The 12,678-nt window shown below is 41.7% G+C and overlaps 1 protein-coding gene across 2 annotated transcripts in view; it reads right to left on the bottom strand.

Annotated features, from left to right (window-relative positions):
* Positions 1 to 12,678, bottom strand: part of kcnh2b (potassium voltage-gated channel, subfamily H (eag-related), member 2b) — a 281,282-nt gene that overhangs the window by 125,664 nt on the left and 142,940 nt on the right. Inside the window, exons 1-5 of one of the 2 annotated variants that reach the window (XM_054765237.1) lie at positions 10,004 to 10,578; positions 8,317 to 8,472; positions 5,845 to 6,058; positions 3,587 to 3,915; positions 3,302 to 3,513 (exon numbers count right to left, since the gene is read on the bottom strand). In XM_054765237.1, coding sequence (XP_054621212.1) covers positions 3,302 to 3,513; positions 3,587 to 3,915; positions 5,845 to 6,058; positions 8,317 to 8,455 — 894 coding nt within the window. In that variant the 5' untranslated portion in view covers positions 8,456 to 8,472; positions 10,004 to 10,578. Of the gene's footprint in view, positions 1 to 3,301; positions 3,514 to 3,586; positions 3,916 to 5,844; positions 6,059 to 8,316; positions 8,473 to 10,003; positions 10,579 to 12,678 lie in introns of those variants that run through there. The other variant, XM_054765236.1, reaches the window with a different exon arrangement.

Below are 12,678 nucleotides of genomic sequence, written 5' to 3'. Positions count from 1 at the left end.
TTCAATAATTCACTCTTGTTTGCCTGGAACGTCTTCTATGTGCTGTGTGGGAATGCTGCCGTACTGTACGGTCTCTACTTTATATTATAGCGATTTGCTACCATCTTCAGGCCTGAGCTGACATTGCAGACATTACAGCTGCCTGGCAAGCATGGCATTCAGCCTGGTGACGCACGGACCAACGCATGCGAGTGTGTAAATTCTCCATTTGACCATCAAAGATCACGGGGGGCGTAAAGTCATACTTCATGCAGACAAAACACGGTGATGAGTTATTGTTGCTTCCTGCTCTGCAGTGTTGCATTCATTGCCTACATGTGACATATGGCTGATTGGATTCTTTTTCCGTTCCGTCTAAAAACAACATTTGGAGCCACAGCTGTTGCAGGAACATAACTACAGTATACTGTATGGATTAATGCACACTTATGCACACATACGCAGAAAGCAACTAAGGTTGTGTTTCGACGGTGCCATCTGCAGCTCTTACTGTACCATGATTACATTATTGTGTTGCATCATCAACCCTGGATTATTTTCTGTTCACGTTCCTGTTTTTACTGAGGGCAAAAAACAAGGGGGAAAGAGCATGATCGGATAAAACCATTCCCATTTGTCTTCAGTAACTCTCTGTAGAATGCCCTGACAGAGGGCTTAACGTAATCTTTATTGCTCTTTTCATCATCATTCTGCGAGATTTTTATGAACATTTTCTTTAAGTGTTGAAGATTGTAAAGCTGCGAGGTCATGGGAGAGGACTGGACTACAAATACAAACCAGGGCATCGGTAATAATCAAAATGAATGGTAAGTTAACCAATAAATATACAGTAGGTAAAGTATTTGATCCCGTGCTGATTTTGGAAATTTCCCTAACAAAAATATGAACAAACAGTATTTTTTATGGTGCATTTTTTTGGAGCAGACAGAAACAGAATGGAAAAAATCCATTAATAAATAAAGATTATAAAGTAATATTGAGTGTATCATGCAAATTAATCTACAGCCTTCTTTATCAGGATATTCAAAAATACCTTGCCTCTCTGTTACAATAAAAAGCCAGAAAAAAAAGCGATTATAAATGAATGTGTATTTTTTAATTGATTTTATTTTGTTAATTCATAACATTTATTTAATGTTATTTTTTTTCTGGATTTTTAAAAATATTTTGAAAAATATCTTTCAATCAAAAATATTTAAATAGAGGTTATCGGTTAATTTGTATTTTATTGATAAACTAATAAGTTATTTTTTCGTATATATATATTTTTTTATTCCAACAGAGACAAAATGTGGGGGGAAAAACTATCCAGAAAAAAATAACAATAAAGGTCATCAATAAATTTATATTTGATTGAACTAATTATACAAATTAAGTGATACAGTTACAATAATATCTCCTCAATCAAGTGCAACTTATTTGTAACCTTCTGGATTATTTTTTTTTTCCATATTCAGTTAGAATTGGGAAAAAAAATAGCATTAAATGACGATCCTAAATGAATTTGCATTTGTTTGTGAGGATAGTACAAATTAATTGCAACCTTTCCTTCGTTATTGTTTGGGTTTGTTGTACATTCCGTCTACCATACATTTAATAAAATGACAACTTCAGCAAATGCCAGCAAACAGTGGTTGGCGTTCTCAAAGTGTTGCGTTTAGGTTAGTGTGGGAATTTTGATTTACTTGTTAAAAATACAAATGAATACTTTGGAAATTCACCCCATGTTATTGAGTTCATGTGTGGCTCTCTCAGCCTTTCTTAAAGCACTAAACATTCTTACTTTCTTTTAAAAAATAGTAAATAAATCTAAGTAATAAATAAAAAAATATGCATAATTTTTTAAATTACTTGTATTATTATTTTTGATATTATTTATGAGTATTTTTTATTTTTATGATGCCTTTTTTTGTGATAATTTTACTATTTCACTTGTTTTCAGTACGGTCCAAATGCTCGTGTGATGAGTCGTCAAAGTGGCACCACTACAATATACAGACATGCTTTAGCAAGTTAGCATCTACGAAACAGAGCCAAAAATAGGGAGTGAAGAAAAGCACTGCTCACGTCTAAAACGCATCAATGTGATCACACATCCAAACGAGTTCATTCAACAGTGAAAAATGAGTCTGTGAACAAGAAGCACCTTATTGTTGGCTCATGATTCATCCTTCCCACCTTCAGTCACAAACGACCAATCGCATCGCAGCGCACAAGCACACACTCTTGGAAAATTCCATCTGCAAATGCAACCTTTTTATATCTCAAAGTGACCAGAGAGCGCAACCGGGTGTGATATTCGCTGGTGTTTAACTCATTTCGTTTCAAAGCTGATGTTGCAGGAGCATCAAGACGACAACACATGACACAACTTCGCCACTTTCATGCACACCTTACATCAGGGGTGTCCAAACTTTCTCCACCGAGGGCCACTTTGATACATTTTGTGCACGAAAGATGCTAAAACCAATCCAATGTACCGTAGTATGAAAAAGTGTTTGCCCCCTTCCTCATTTCCTGTTTGTCACACTTAAATGTTTCAGATCAAACTAATTTAAATACTAACAACTGAACACAAAATGCAGTTTTCAAATGAAACTTTTTTTTTTATTATTATAAAGGGAGGAAAAAAATGGCCCTGAGTGAAAAAGTGATTGCCCCTTCCCCACCCAATGTTAAAACATAACTAAACTGGGGTTTATCGCACCTGAGTTAAAGTGGAAAAGGTTATAAAGCCATTTCTAAAGCTTTGAGACTCCAGCCAACCAAAGTGAGAGCCATTATCCACAAATGGTGTAAACATGGAACAGTGGCTGGCCAACCAAAATTGCCCCAAGAAGGCAGCGACGACACATCCAAGAGGTCACAAAAGACCCCACAACAACATCCAAAGAGGTCAGTGTTCATGACTCCACCATAAGAAAGACACTGGGCAAAAACGACCTGCATGGCAGAGTTCCAAGACTGAAACCACTGCTGAACAAAAAGAACATTAAGGCTCGTCTCAATTTTGCCACAAAACATCTTGATGATCCCCAGGACCTTTGGGAAAATACTCTTTTTGGAAGGTGTGTGTCCCCTTACATCTGGCGTATAATTAACCCCACATTTCAGAAAAAGAACATCATACCAACAGTAAAATATGGTGGTGGTAGTGTGATGGTCTGGGGCTGTTTTGCTGCTTCAGGACCTGGAAGACTTGCTGTGATAAATGGGACCTTAAGTTCGCCTTAAGTAATGGCCCCCGGCCTGCACTTTGGACACCCCTGCCTTGCTCACTAGTAAAAAAAACTCAGCCTACCTGTGTGACTTTCTCAGTTACGTTGTGCGTGCGGTCAATTAGTTTGCAAGGTGCTATGATGTCCATCTCCCCTGATGGCAGGGCGATGAGTGGGTCTGGTTTGAAATCCACAAAGTTGAGGGTGATCTGAGGAATTTTGGAGATGGCACGGTACCGCATGAGGTCAGAGTCTGACGTGGAGTTCAGTATGTTGGACTTACTGTTCACTGCACCTGGAGACACACGGGGTAAACAATGGAGGTCAGAATGAAAGACTACGTGAAAAAGGGGGATTGGTTTTCGCACCAGTGCTTCCCAGCCGTGTACTCGCTCTCCGGTTTTTCCGGTCCCAGTCGGGCCTCATGGCCTCGATTTCGTCGACAGAGGAGGCGCGCCGCATGCTGTGGAAGCTCTCCCGCGAGCGGCTGTGCGACAAAGAACAGTTCGAGCCAGAGGCGTCCTGGTTGAGGCTGAGGCGGTGGTGGGGTGCTACGCAGGGGGACGACTGGGTGAGGGGTCCCACCAGATGGATGACGTGGTGAGGGGGAGGCGCTTGGGGGGGCACGGGAGACACAGAGTGCAGTAAAGTGCGATGGTCCGCCACGTGGTCTTCTGGCCAACCTTGTAGAGCTGACCTTGGAAATAAAAAAAAAAAACACAACTGTGATTATTGCGTACTGTTACACCCCTAATAAACACTATTCATATTTTTCGGTTATACTACACTGCAATGCATTTTTTTTAGTAAAACGCACAATAAAAAATGATCAAGCCTGCCAAAAAAGATTAGGTTTGTCATCAGGTCTGCTGCCAAGTTGTGATTTTATAGACAAACAATACTATTAGTGTATTTATATTGCGTTTATACTGAATGCCCGGTAGTCTCAAATGCAGCATTAGCTGTCCACAGACGCCATGCGAATGCAACGCTAGTCTGTGCAAACGTAAAGTCAAATATTTCACAACCAAGTGTATAGAAAGTGATAGCTCCTCCACGCCCAATGATGGATGTTGTTGGGTTTTTGTCATCATTATTGATTGGTGGTGACAACGGGTAGATGAACATCTAAAAAAAAAAAAAAAACTGCAGTCCTTTCAGAAATGTTAATAACAGTGGGGGGGGGGGGGGGGGGGTTACTAACGGCTGCTTATGCATCACAGCATCCCACAGATGTGAAAAACAGAGGGGCCATTTCGACAAAAGTGGTTATACAGTCGCCTGTCGCCACTTCACGGTTTGAACATCGCTTCCTCACTTTATCACACTTTTTCAGAAATTAAAGTGCTCATTCAATACCAAGGATGCAGTTTATACCTTTAAATAATCCCAACCTCCCGATCCCGACAACGTACTTGTACGTCTTTTACAAACGGAGGTGATGACGCAACTCGCCCACTAATGCATTTCACTTCAGAGCAATTGCAAGCCATGAAAACGGCCACTAGGTGGCAGAAGTGCATTTGAGAAAAGCCTGGCAGAGATCATGTGGACGGTAAAAATACACATGACAGGAAGGAGGAAGAGAGAGAGCGTGGCGGAGTGTAGCGTGCAGAAGGTTACGCACTGTAAAGAAGTTGTAACGCATGCGCACACGCATGCACACACATACTTCGGTTCTAAATGTGCCAATTGTAAATAGTTCATGGTGTTATATTTGTAAATAATAATCACTGGGCTCAAAGATTTGGCGGAGGGGCCGTCTATATATAGGTGGCGTCAAACAGAATGGTATCCTTGCTCACGGTGCAACGAAACGGAAACACAGCACATCTATAGCAACTTAACGCATCGCGTAAATCAACAGCTAAGCGCTAAACATAGCACGCAACTTAAAACTGTAATTTCCAAATGCCCGCAAGGCATGCTGGGTAGTCCAGCGGCAACAACAATATGAACTATGAACCATAAAACACTGGATATCAAGAGGATGTTAACTCCTCCTCCTCTACTACTCTGACAACCTCAACATATTTTGCAATCTCATAAAAATGTGACGAACACGGCAAAAAGTTAGAAGAAAGAGTACCACAGGCTACCCAGCATGCCTTGCGGCAGGAATATACGTTTTTTTTTTTACATGGCATGTATATATTTGCTTGTATGGCCACATGGTGCAGTAGGTAGGTTACTTTGTGCGTCATTTGTTGACGTGTTGTGTTGTTTGGATGGCTTTTTGTACACGCTACAGATTGCATCTGACTATTTTGGCGACTCAAGCGTGCCACAATCGCACTGCAAGTCATCTTGCCGGCTACACTTTCCATGTTAAAGGTGTAAAAAAGAATTTGGAAATGCCCGGTGGGCCGGATTAAGAAGCTTGGCGATGCTGATGTGGCCCGCGGTCTGCAGTTTGCCCACACCTTTGGAAACTATTCGAGCTGGAGGATGACGGGAAAGAACAGCAAGCTACGGGAGCTTCCCAGGGAAAACGGGAGGATTGACGTCGTAGTATGAAGTATGAGTAGGAGTATATTTGTGCATCTGCTGGGACGTCCTTAATAGGTGTCATTCGGATACGCATCCTCCACAAGACTTCATTCAAACGTAAATGTATGGGATCTACCTGCTTCCACTGATTGGCTCAGAGTGGTCTGGCACCAAAGCAGGGAGGGGCAGGAACTCCCCGAGGCCTAGTGACTCGTGACAGCCGTCGTCAGGGTGCAGCGGCAGCGGCGTCGCAATGGGGATCCGACCAGACTCTGCGTCGTCCAGAGACACTTTACTGTTGGAGAGGGAGCGCAGCAGGGGAAAACGCAACTTGAAGCCTCGTGGACGACCTGATGAAAGGACAAAGAGGAAAACCCTTGTTTCAAAAAAATGGCACAGATAGGACAGCAGCGAGGAGATCCAAACAGGATGGCGTTGAGCCATAACAGGAATTTAGGACAGTCACGTTGATTAGAATTTAGCTTTGGAGTCGATTCAAAATATGAACAATGTCCCACTTCTTGTGGAATGGGCACACCGTGGAACATTGAGTCCCGAGACAGTTCAGACAAAACATCCTGTCCAACATCATTAAAACAACAGGATTCCAATATATAATATTATTTCTGGAATGTCCAAGGCCACCTGGTGTCTGTGTGGATGAATGGAACACTGATCCAGGTGGATTAAAGTGATCCTTTTCCGTCACTGACTGGACTCACGCCGTTTGGTTCGGATGAAATGCAGCATTTTCTATTTCAGTGGTCAACAGTTGTGATGGCTGCTAAAATAAATGATGGGAAACTCATTTCGCGGCTTCGCTGTTTCGCGGCCTCGCTGTTTCGCGTTTTTTGGTTGTTTTTTTACAGCGTATGAAAGGACATTATGTTGCCTAAGGGAGAACCAGCCCATTGTCTTCTGTGTTCTTACTGGCTAAGGGAGAACCCGCCCATTGTCTTCTGTGTTCCTACTGGCTAAGGGAGAACCCGCCCATTGTCTTCTGTGTTCTTACTGGCTAAGGGAGAACCCGCCCATTGTCTTCTGTGTTCTTACTGGCTAAGGGAGAACCCGCCCATTGTCTTCTGTGTTCCTACTGGCTAAGGGAGAACCCGCCCATTGTCTTCTGTGTTCTTACTGGCTAAGGGAGAACCCGCCCATTGTCTTCTGTGTTCTTACTGGCTAAGGGAGAACCCGCCCATTGTCTTCTGTGTTCTTACTGGCTAAGGGAGAACCCGCCCATTGTCTTCTGTGTTCCTACTCGCTAAGGGAGAACCCGCCCATTGTCTTCTGTGTTCCTACTCGCTAAGGGAGAACCCGCCCATTGTCTTCTGTGTTCCTACTCGCTAAGGGAGAACCCGCCCAGTGTCTTCTGTGTTCTTACTGGCTAAGGGAGAACCCGCCCATTGTCTTCTGTATTCTTACTGGCTAAGGGAGAACCCGCCCATTGTCTTCTGCATGCTGATTAGTGACAATGGTCTACAGCCAATCTCCTTTGTCTCCTGTTGTGTCATCGCTAGCAAACAGCTTGCAGTCTTTGTATGTTTGCAAGTTTTTCCCCAACAAAGCCCACAATGTCGACAAAACGTTCAAAAAGAGTCAACCATCCTGAAAAGGCAGGTAGAAGTCACGCGGCCGTCTGCCCACTGTTACGGAATCTTGGCTTTGTTGCACGGAGGAGGAGGGAAATAGCGACAACTGATGACTGCAGCAACGTGTTTTAGCAAGGATCCAAAAACGCCACAGCGGAGCGGCACCAGGACGAAGAGGCACGGCCAGAGGAGCGAAACATGCGAGTCACTTAATCATTTCTTGTGTCCAACCTCGTAAGTTGATCATTAAAATTCCAACGAATTAAAAAAGAGAGAGATGTGAGAAAATGTTCATGCCTGTCTGAGAAGAGTGTATAACGTGTACGGTGAGGGTCTTACAGCCTTCGTGGATTCCATTATATTACAACTCGTAACATTTAGACTTTCTTCTTGTAAAATTACTGCTGATTTTTCCAATTTTGCTGTTATTTTTTTTGATAGTTTTCTTGTTAAATCATATTTTTAGAATGTCCCACGGGCCAATACAAAACATGGCACTTCGGACACCCCCGTGCTACGGCAGTGTCACTATGCCAGCAGCCCCCTTGGATCAGTCATAGTTCTCCTGCTGTAAGACACGCAATTCTTCACTAAAACACTAGGGGCAGCGTTTCTCTTTTCTCTTTGGCTAGCTAGCTTCCGGTGAAGTAGTATTCTATAACAATTGTTGTTCTTGAATGCACCTCGTTGTGAATTGTTTTGGTGACTTGGTGGGTTGTTGCGAGTGTGGAGAGGAAGAGACGAGTGTGTTAGAAGTGCACTACTGTTGTGTTCAGGTACTAACACTATAAAAGTGTGCCAGACTAAAGTCAAAAGTCAAAGTGTGAAAACCCGGAAATGATGTACATTGCCGCTTGACACGAGGTTACAATTTTTTGGAGGTACGCCAGCGAGTTTGAAGGCGCTCAAAGCCAGCATGGCGCAAGAGCATTATTTAGCCTTTAAACGGGTAACGCTGTGTTCGAATTTGTGCCTTTTGCATCCCCACGAGTGGCAACAAGAGTCGGGTCAGTACTTACCGGTGACGAGCCAGGTTGGCAGGCGGTGGTTGAGCTCCAGTTTGTCGTCTTGCAGTGTCTCTTCAGTCATGACCTCAAAGTTGAGGATGAACATGATCACCATGCCATCTTCGTTCTTCACGGGCACCACATCCACCATGCACAGGAAGCACTGACCTGCGGGGACAAACATACGCACACGTAAAGCTCACTTAAACCGCCTGCAATCAGTGCTAGCTTTTATCTATCTTATAATGCCAAAGTGCATGGTTTTAAAAACCAGGCACCTCCAGTCCAAAAGGCCAGACTTGATCTTTATATGTATTAACAAATAAAAAATAAAAAAAACCTTAAGGTCATGTGCCCTGTTATGAGGGCATTTGTAATAGATTCTGCTTGGCTTCAATGCACAACTTCAGCTCGGCTTCTTTCGGTTAATGGTCTACTGCGCGTCGTCAGCTCATGCACACTCATCACATCACATATGCAGCAAAATAGCGTGAAATTGCAGCACAATGAGTGACTGGCGGTTCCATACGGCAGGTCGGTAGAATAAACTATGGTACAAATGGGCTGGAAACAGACACATAATACAGACATACGGGGGCGTGAAAAAGTGTTTGCCCCCTTTTTTTGCATGTTCGTCTCACTCAAATGTTTCAGGTCATCAAACACATTTAAATATTAGTCCATGACAACACAACTGAACACAAAATGCAGTTTTTAAATGAAACTTTTCATTATTAAGGGTGGAAAAAAAATCCCCACCTACATGTGTAATGAACACATGCAGGTTATATACATATTATATAGATATTATATACATATTCATTGCAAGTTGCATATTTACAATACAAACTGGGTGCTGACGTCATCACTCGCATGCCAATATCATTATCAGCAGAAAAAAACAATACCAATATCTCATTTTTATACCAAAATCAGCTTCGGCTTGTGTAAAACAGGAACTGATCTTCTCCTGAAACTTATGTGTTCTACTGCTGATTACTAAAGAACAGAAAAGGGTAGAAACAAACTTTTTTTTCTGATGGAAGACGGGAATCTAAGCTTTCTTTTGGTAGGTTCCATGTTTACAGTATATATCCATTGAACAGTATAATGTGTGTGCCTTGAAAGATCAGTCAGAATCACCTAATATGGTCGGTACTGGAAGGGTTGTCTTTTGAAAAATGGCTGGGATTGAATGTGTTAATAATAAATTCATTGTATTTTTACAATATGACAAGTGGCTCCCGGGCCATGCTTTGGACACCCCCCACATTCATGACTTAGCATTCACAGCCCCTCATCTCATTCACCCTGTCGGTAATAATTTATAAATGCGTGACAATCCAGGTCAAATGTATTTAAAAAAAGCCCACAATTTCTACATGTTTGTGTCTTCATGTCTCTGTTTTTTTGTCAAGCGTTGAGATTTTGCGCTTTGTTCGGCGCTCCTTGAACGCAGCGAAGTGAAACGCGTATATACGTATAACGTCTGGTATCTGTTCATTGATCATCTTACATTGTTGAATTGTGTGTAAACGTGACGTTCCGCATTGAAAAACAGACCGTGAGCATTACGGAAGGTACTGACTCGGTTTGGTAACATAAATATAAAAATTAAGTGCGTACTTGGCAATGATTAGAAGTTTAGAAGTTCTAACAAAGACACATCTCTGCCTACCTGCCTCTGGTCTGCTCTTACCTGGATATCGCCGTTAAAGTGTGCGCGTCCACAAATAATAACCGCAGCGGTTATGTCAGCGTGGGAAACTTACAGTCCACACGGCAATGTACAGTGTGTCCGCTCCACTCGCAAACCCGCCTGTCATTCATATCGCATCATAGCTTGGGAACAGGCCGGAATCCGATTGGACGGCTGCATAATCCCAACACAGGAGGGGGAAAATATGAAACATGGGGAAAACGAAAGGATTACACCATCTGGCCATATCTGGCGCTCACAGATGTGTGTCCATGTGTGTGTTCGTGCTTTTCTCCGTGCTCATGTGTCAGCGTTTGCTTCTGCAGTTCCCATTCATTCATGAGCTTCTGGGTCATCTCCATTCATGCCTGCATTCATTAACAGCTGTTATTTTGCCCGTGGTGACTTTGGAATAGCTGAAGGTGCTAATGCATCCCTTAAGGCAGGCATGTCCAATTATCTAAACACAAATCCAAAGGGATGTTGGATGTTGTTGTCCCTGTATTTTCATTTCTACAGTGTTCTTCCCCGCTTACTGGTTCCTTTTTTGTGTTTGCTTAATTCCTGCGTGGGGTGTAGCAACGGGACACACCTGCAGCTGCTACCCAATTAAGCGGTGGTCAAAAGCACAGCGGCTGCGGCAGGAAGACGCCGTACCGTTCCTCTCCCTTGTCTTCCATGCTGCTCATTACCGTGCCGGGAACTGGAAGCCTGTTCTCAGCCTCATCCAGTTTCTTTGATTATGTCTGGTAGAAAGTATACAGGTGTCAAACTCAAGGCCCGGGGGCCAGATTTGGCCCGCCTTATCATTTTATGTGGCCCGTGAAGGCCTGGAAATAACGCATGTCATAAAGATACTTATTTTTTTATTATTTTATTGTATTACTTTGAATACTTAGTAATACATAGTATTTATGACTTACTTAGTATATTCGTTTTTAAAATAATTTTTTAGATTTTAATTTTATTATAAATCATCAAATCAATCATAAATAATAAATAAATCAAATTATAAATAAAAAACATTTTTATTATTTTATTTGTCAAATATTTTAAATATATATTTTAATATCCATTTTAATTGTATTTATTTTTACTCCTTAAATATATTATTATACTACGAATATTATACATTTTAAAATTATTAGAGCCCTCTAAACATGAAATAACACCTCTACCCAATATAGTAGACATAATAAGAGAAAATAAGACATATTAGACATAAATAAGACACACATGTTAGAACTGGGAGAGGGCCTTGTTCTTTTTTTACTTCCTGTTCTGGACAGTACTTCCTGCGGTGGCGATTGTCTCATGAATGTAACATCACTGACACCTAGTGACCAGAGTAGAGTACTACATATCATCACAACATCTAAATGTGTCTTCTGAAGGACTCATATTTTAGTTCATTTTGCCATTTTTATGCTTGAAAATGCATAATTGAGGTCACAGAACACTTACTCAGTAGCATAGGTATAAAAATGTTCATATCTACAGTCAGCATAAGCAATATGTTTCTATACACACAGTATATGGAAAAACTGCCTGTTTTAAACATGTTTAGTCATACTTCTCCAATTACAGCATTTGTTTTTATTTTTATGAAAGCACTGAACATAAAGTGAACTTTGCGTTTATCAGTGCAAATGCCATTTCATCTAAATTCCCCCGCTGGATGTATTCCAATTCAGCTTGTACCAGCTGGTAATCTGATTCAGTGAGGCTGATTTACAAAAGCCCAGGGAGATTATCACAATGCTCTAAACACATAAAAAACCAAAAAAGTGTGGAGTGCACACTTCTCATGGATGTCCAGGGACAAGACGGTCATGGTCGCTCTTAACAAGTCACATTAAGGAACATCACATGATTGCACTTCCACAATTCTACAAGAGGCAGATCTTATTTAATCCTGTTCTCAGCAATTACGTTAATATTTGTCCAATTCTTTGATGTCTTTGGCAACAGGTACTTTGGCTTCTTCTGGTCCTCCGTTTAACTTGATGTTGGTTTTAGCAGCCATTGTTCGCTGCCATACAAATTACTAACCTTCAACCGACTATCTGGTCTGTTTTGGTGGTTTGATCTTTAGTCAATACAGTAAAAAGGATTGGGAGCAACACCTTAGATACCTCTGCTTGCCGTGGATGCTAATGCCTGTGGTTTCACAAATAAATATGTAGACAGTGTTTCCTCGTTTATCGCGGGGGATAGGTTCCCAAAATAGCCCGCAATGAGCGAAATCTGCGAAGTAGCCAACTATATATTTGTACAATTATTATACATGTATGATTTTGAAAAAGTAAGTCAAATATGTTTGTCAGAATGTTATGGTTCCCCTTTCATATCATATAGCCCAGGGGTCACCAACGTGGTACCTGCAGGCACCAGGGAGTCGCCGACGACCACATGAGGCGCCTGCAAGGCTGCTTTTTCATTCATTAATGTGAGAACACTAGACAGAAATGCATTCTGAAATACGAAATGTGAGTTGTGGATACTAGCATTTTGCTAATGTTCTGCTAAAACAAGCATATTCGCTTTGTCTGGGCTGAAATAAGCTATGAAAATAAATGTTGCAAAATGGGTAGCCATTTTCATTTGGTATTTTGTCGGTGACCCCTCATATAGCTGATAGTACATTAAAACATTTACACTTAATCTATGTGATC

Source organism: Dunckerocampus dactyliophorus, chromosome 21 (assembly GCF_027744805.1).
Source record: "Dunckerocampus dactyliophorus isolate RoL2022-P2 chromosome 21, RoL_Ddac_1.1, whole genome shotgun sequence".
In the NCBI taxonomy this organism is placed as follows: Eukaryota; Metazoa; Chordata; class Actinopteri; order Syngnathiformes; family Syngnathidae; genus Dunckerocampus; species Dunckerocampus dactyliophorus.
Note: the sequence above shows the minus strand (reverse complement) of the source record. Positions and strands in the feature narration are given on the sequence as shown.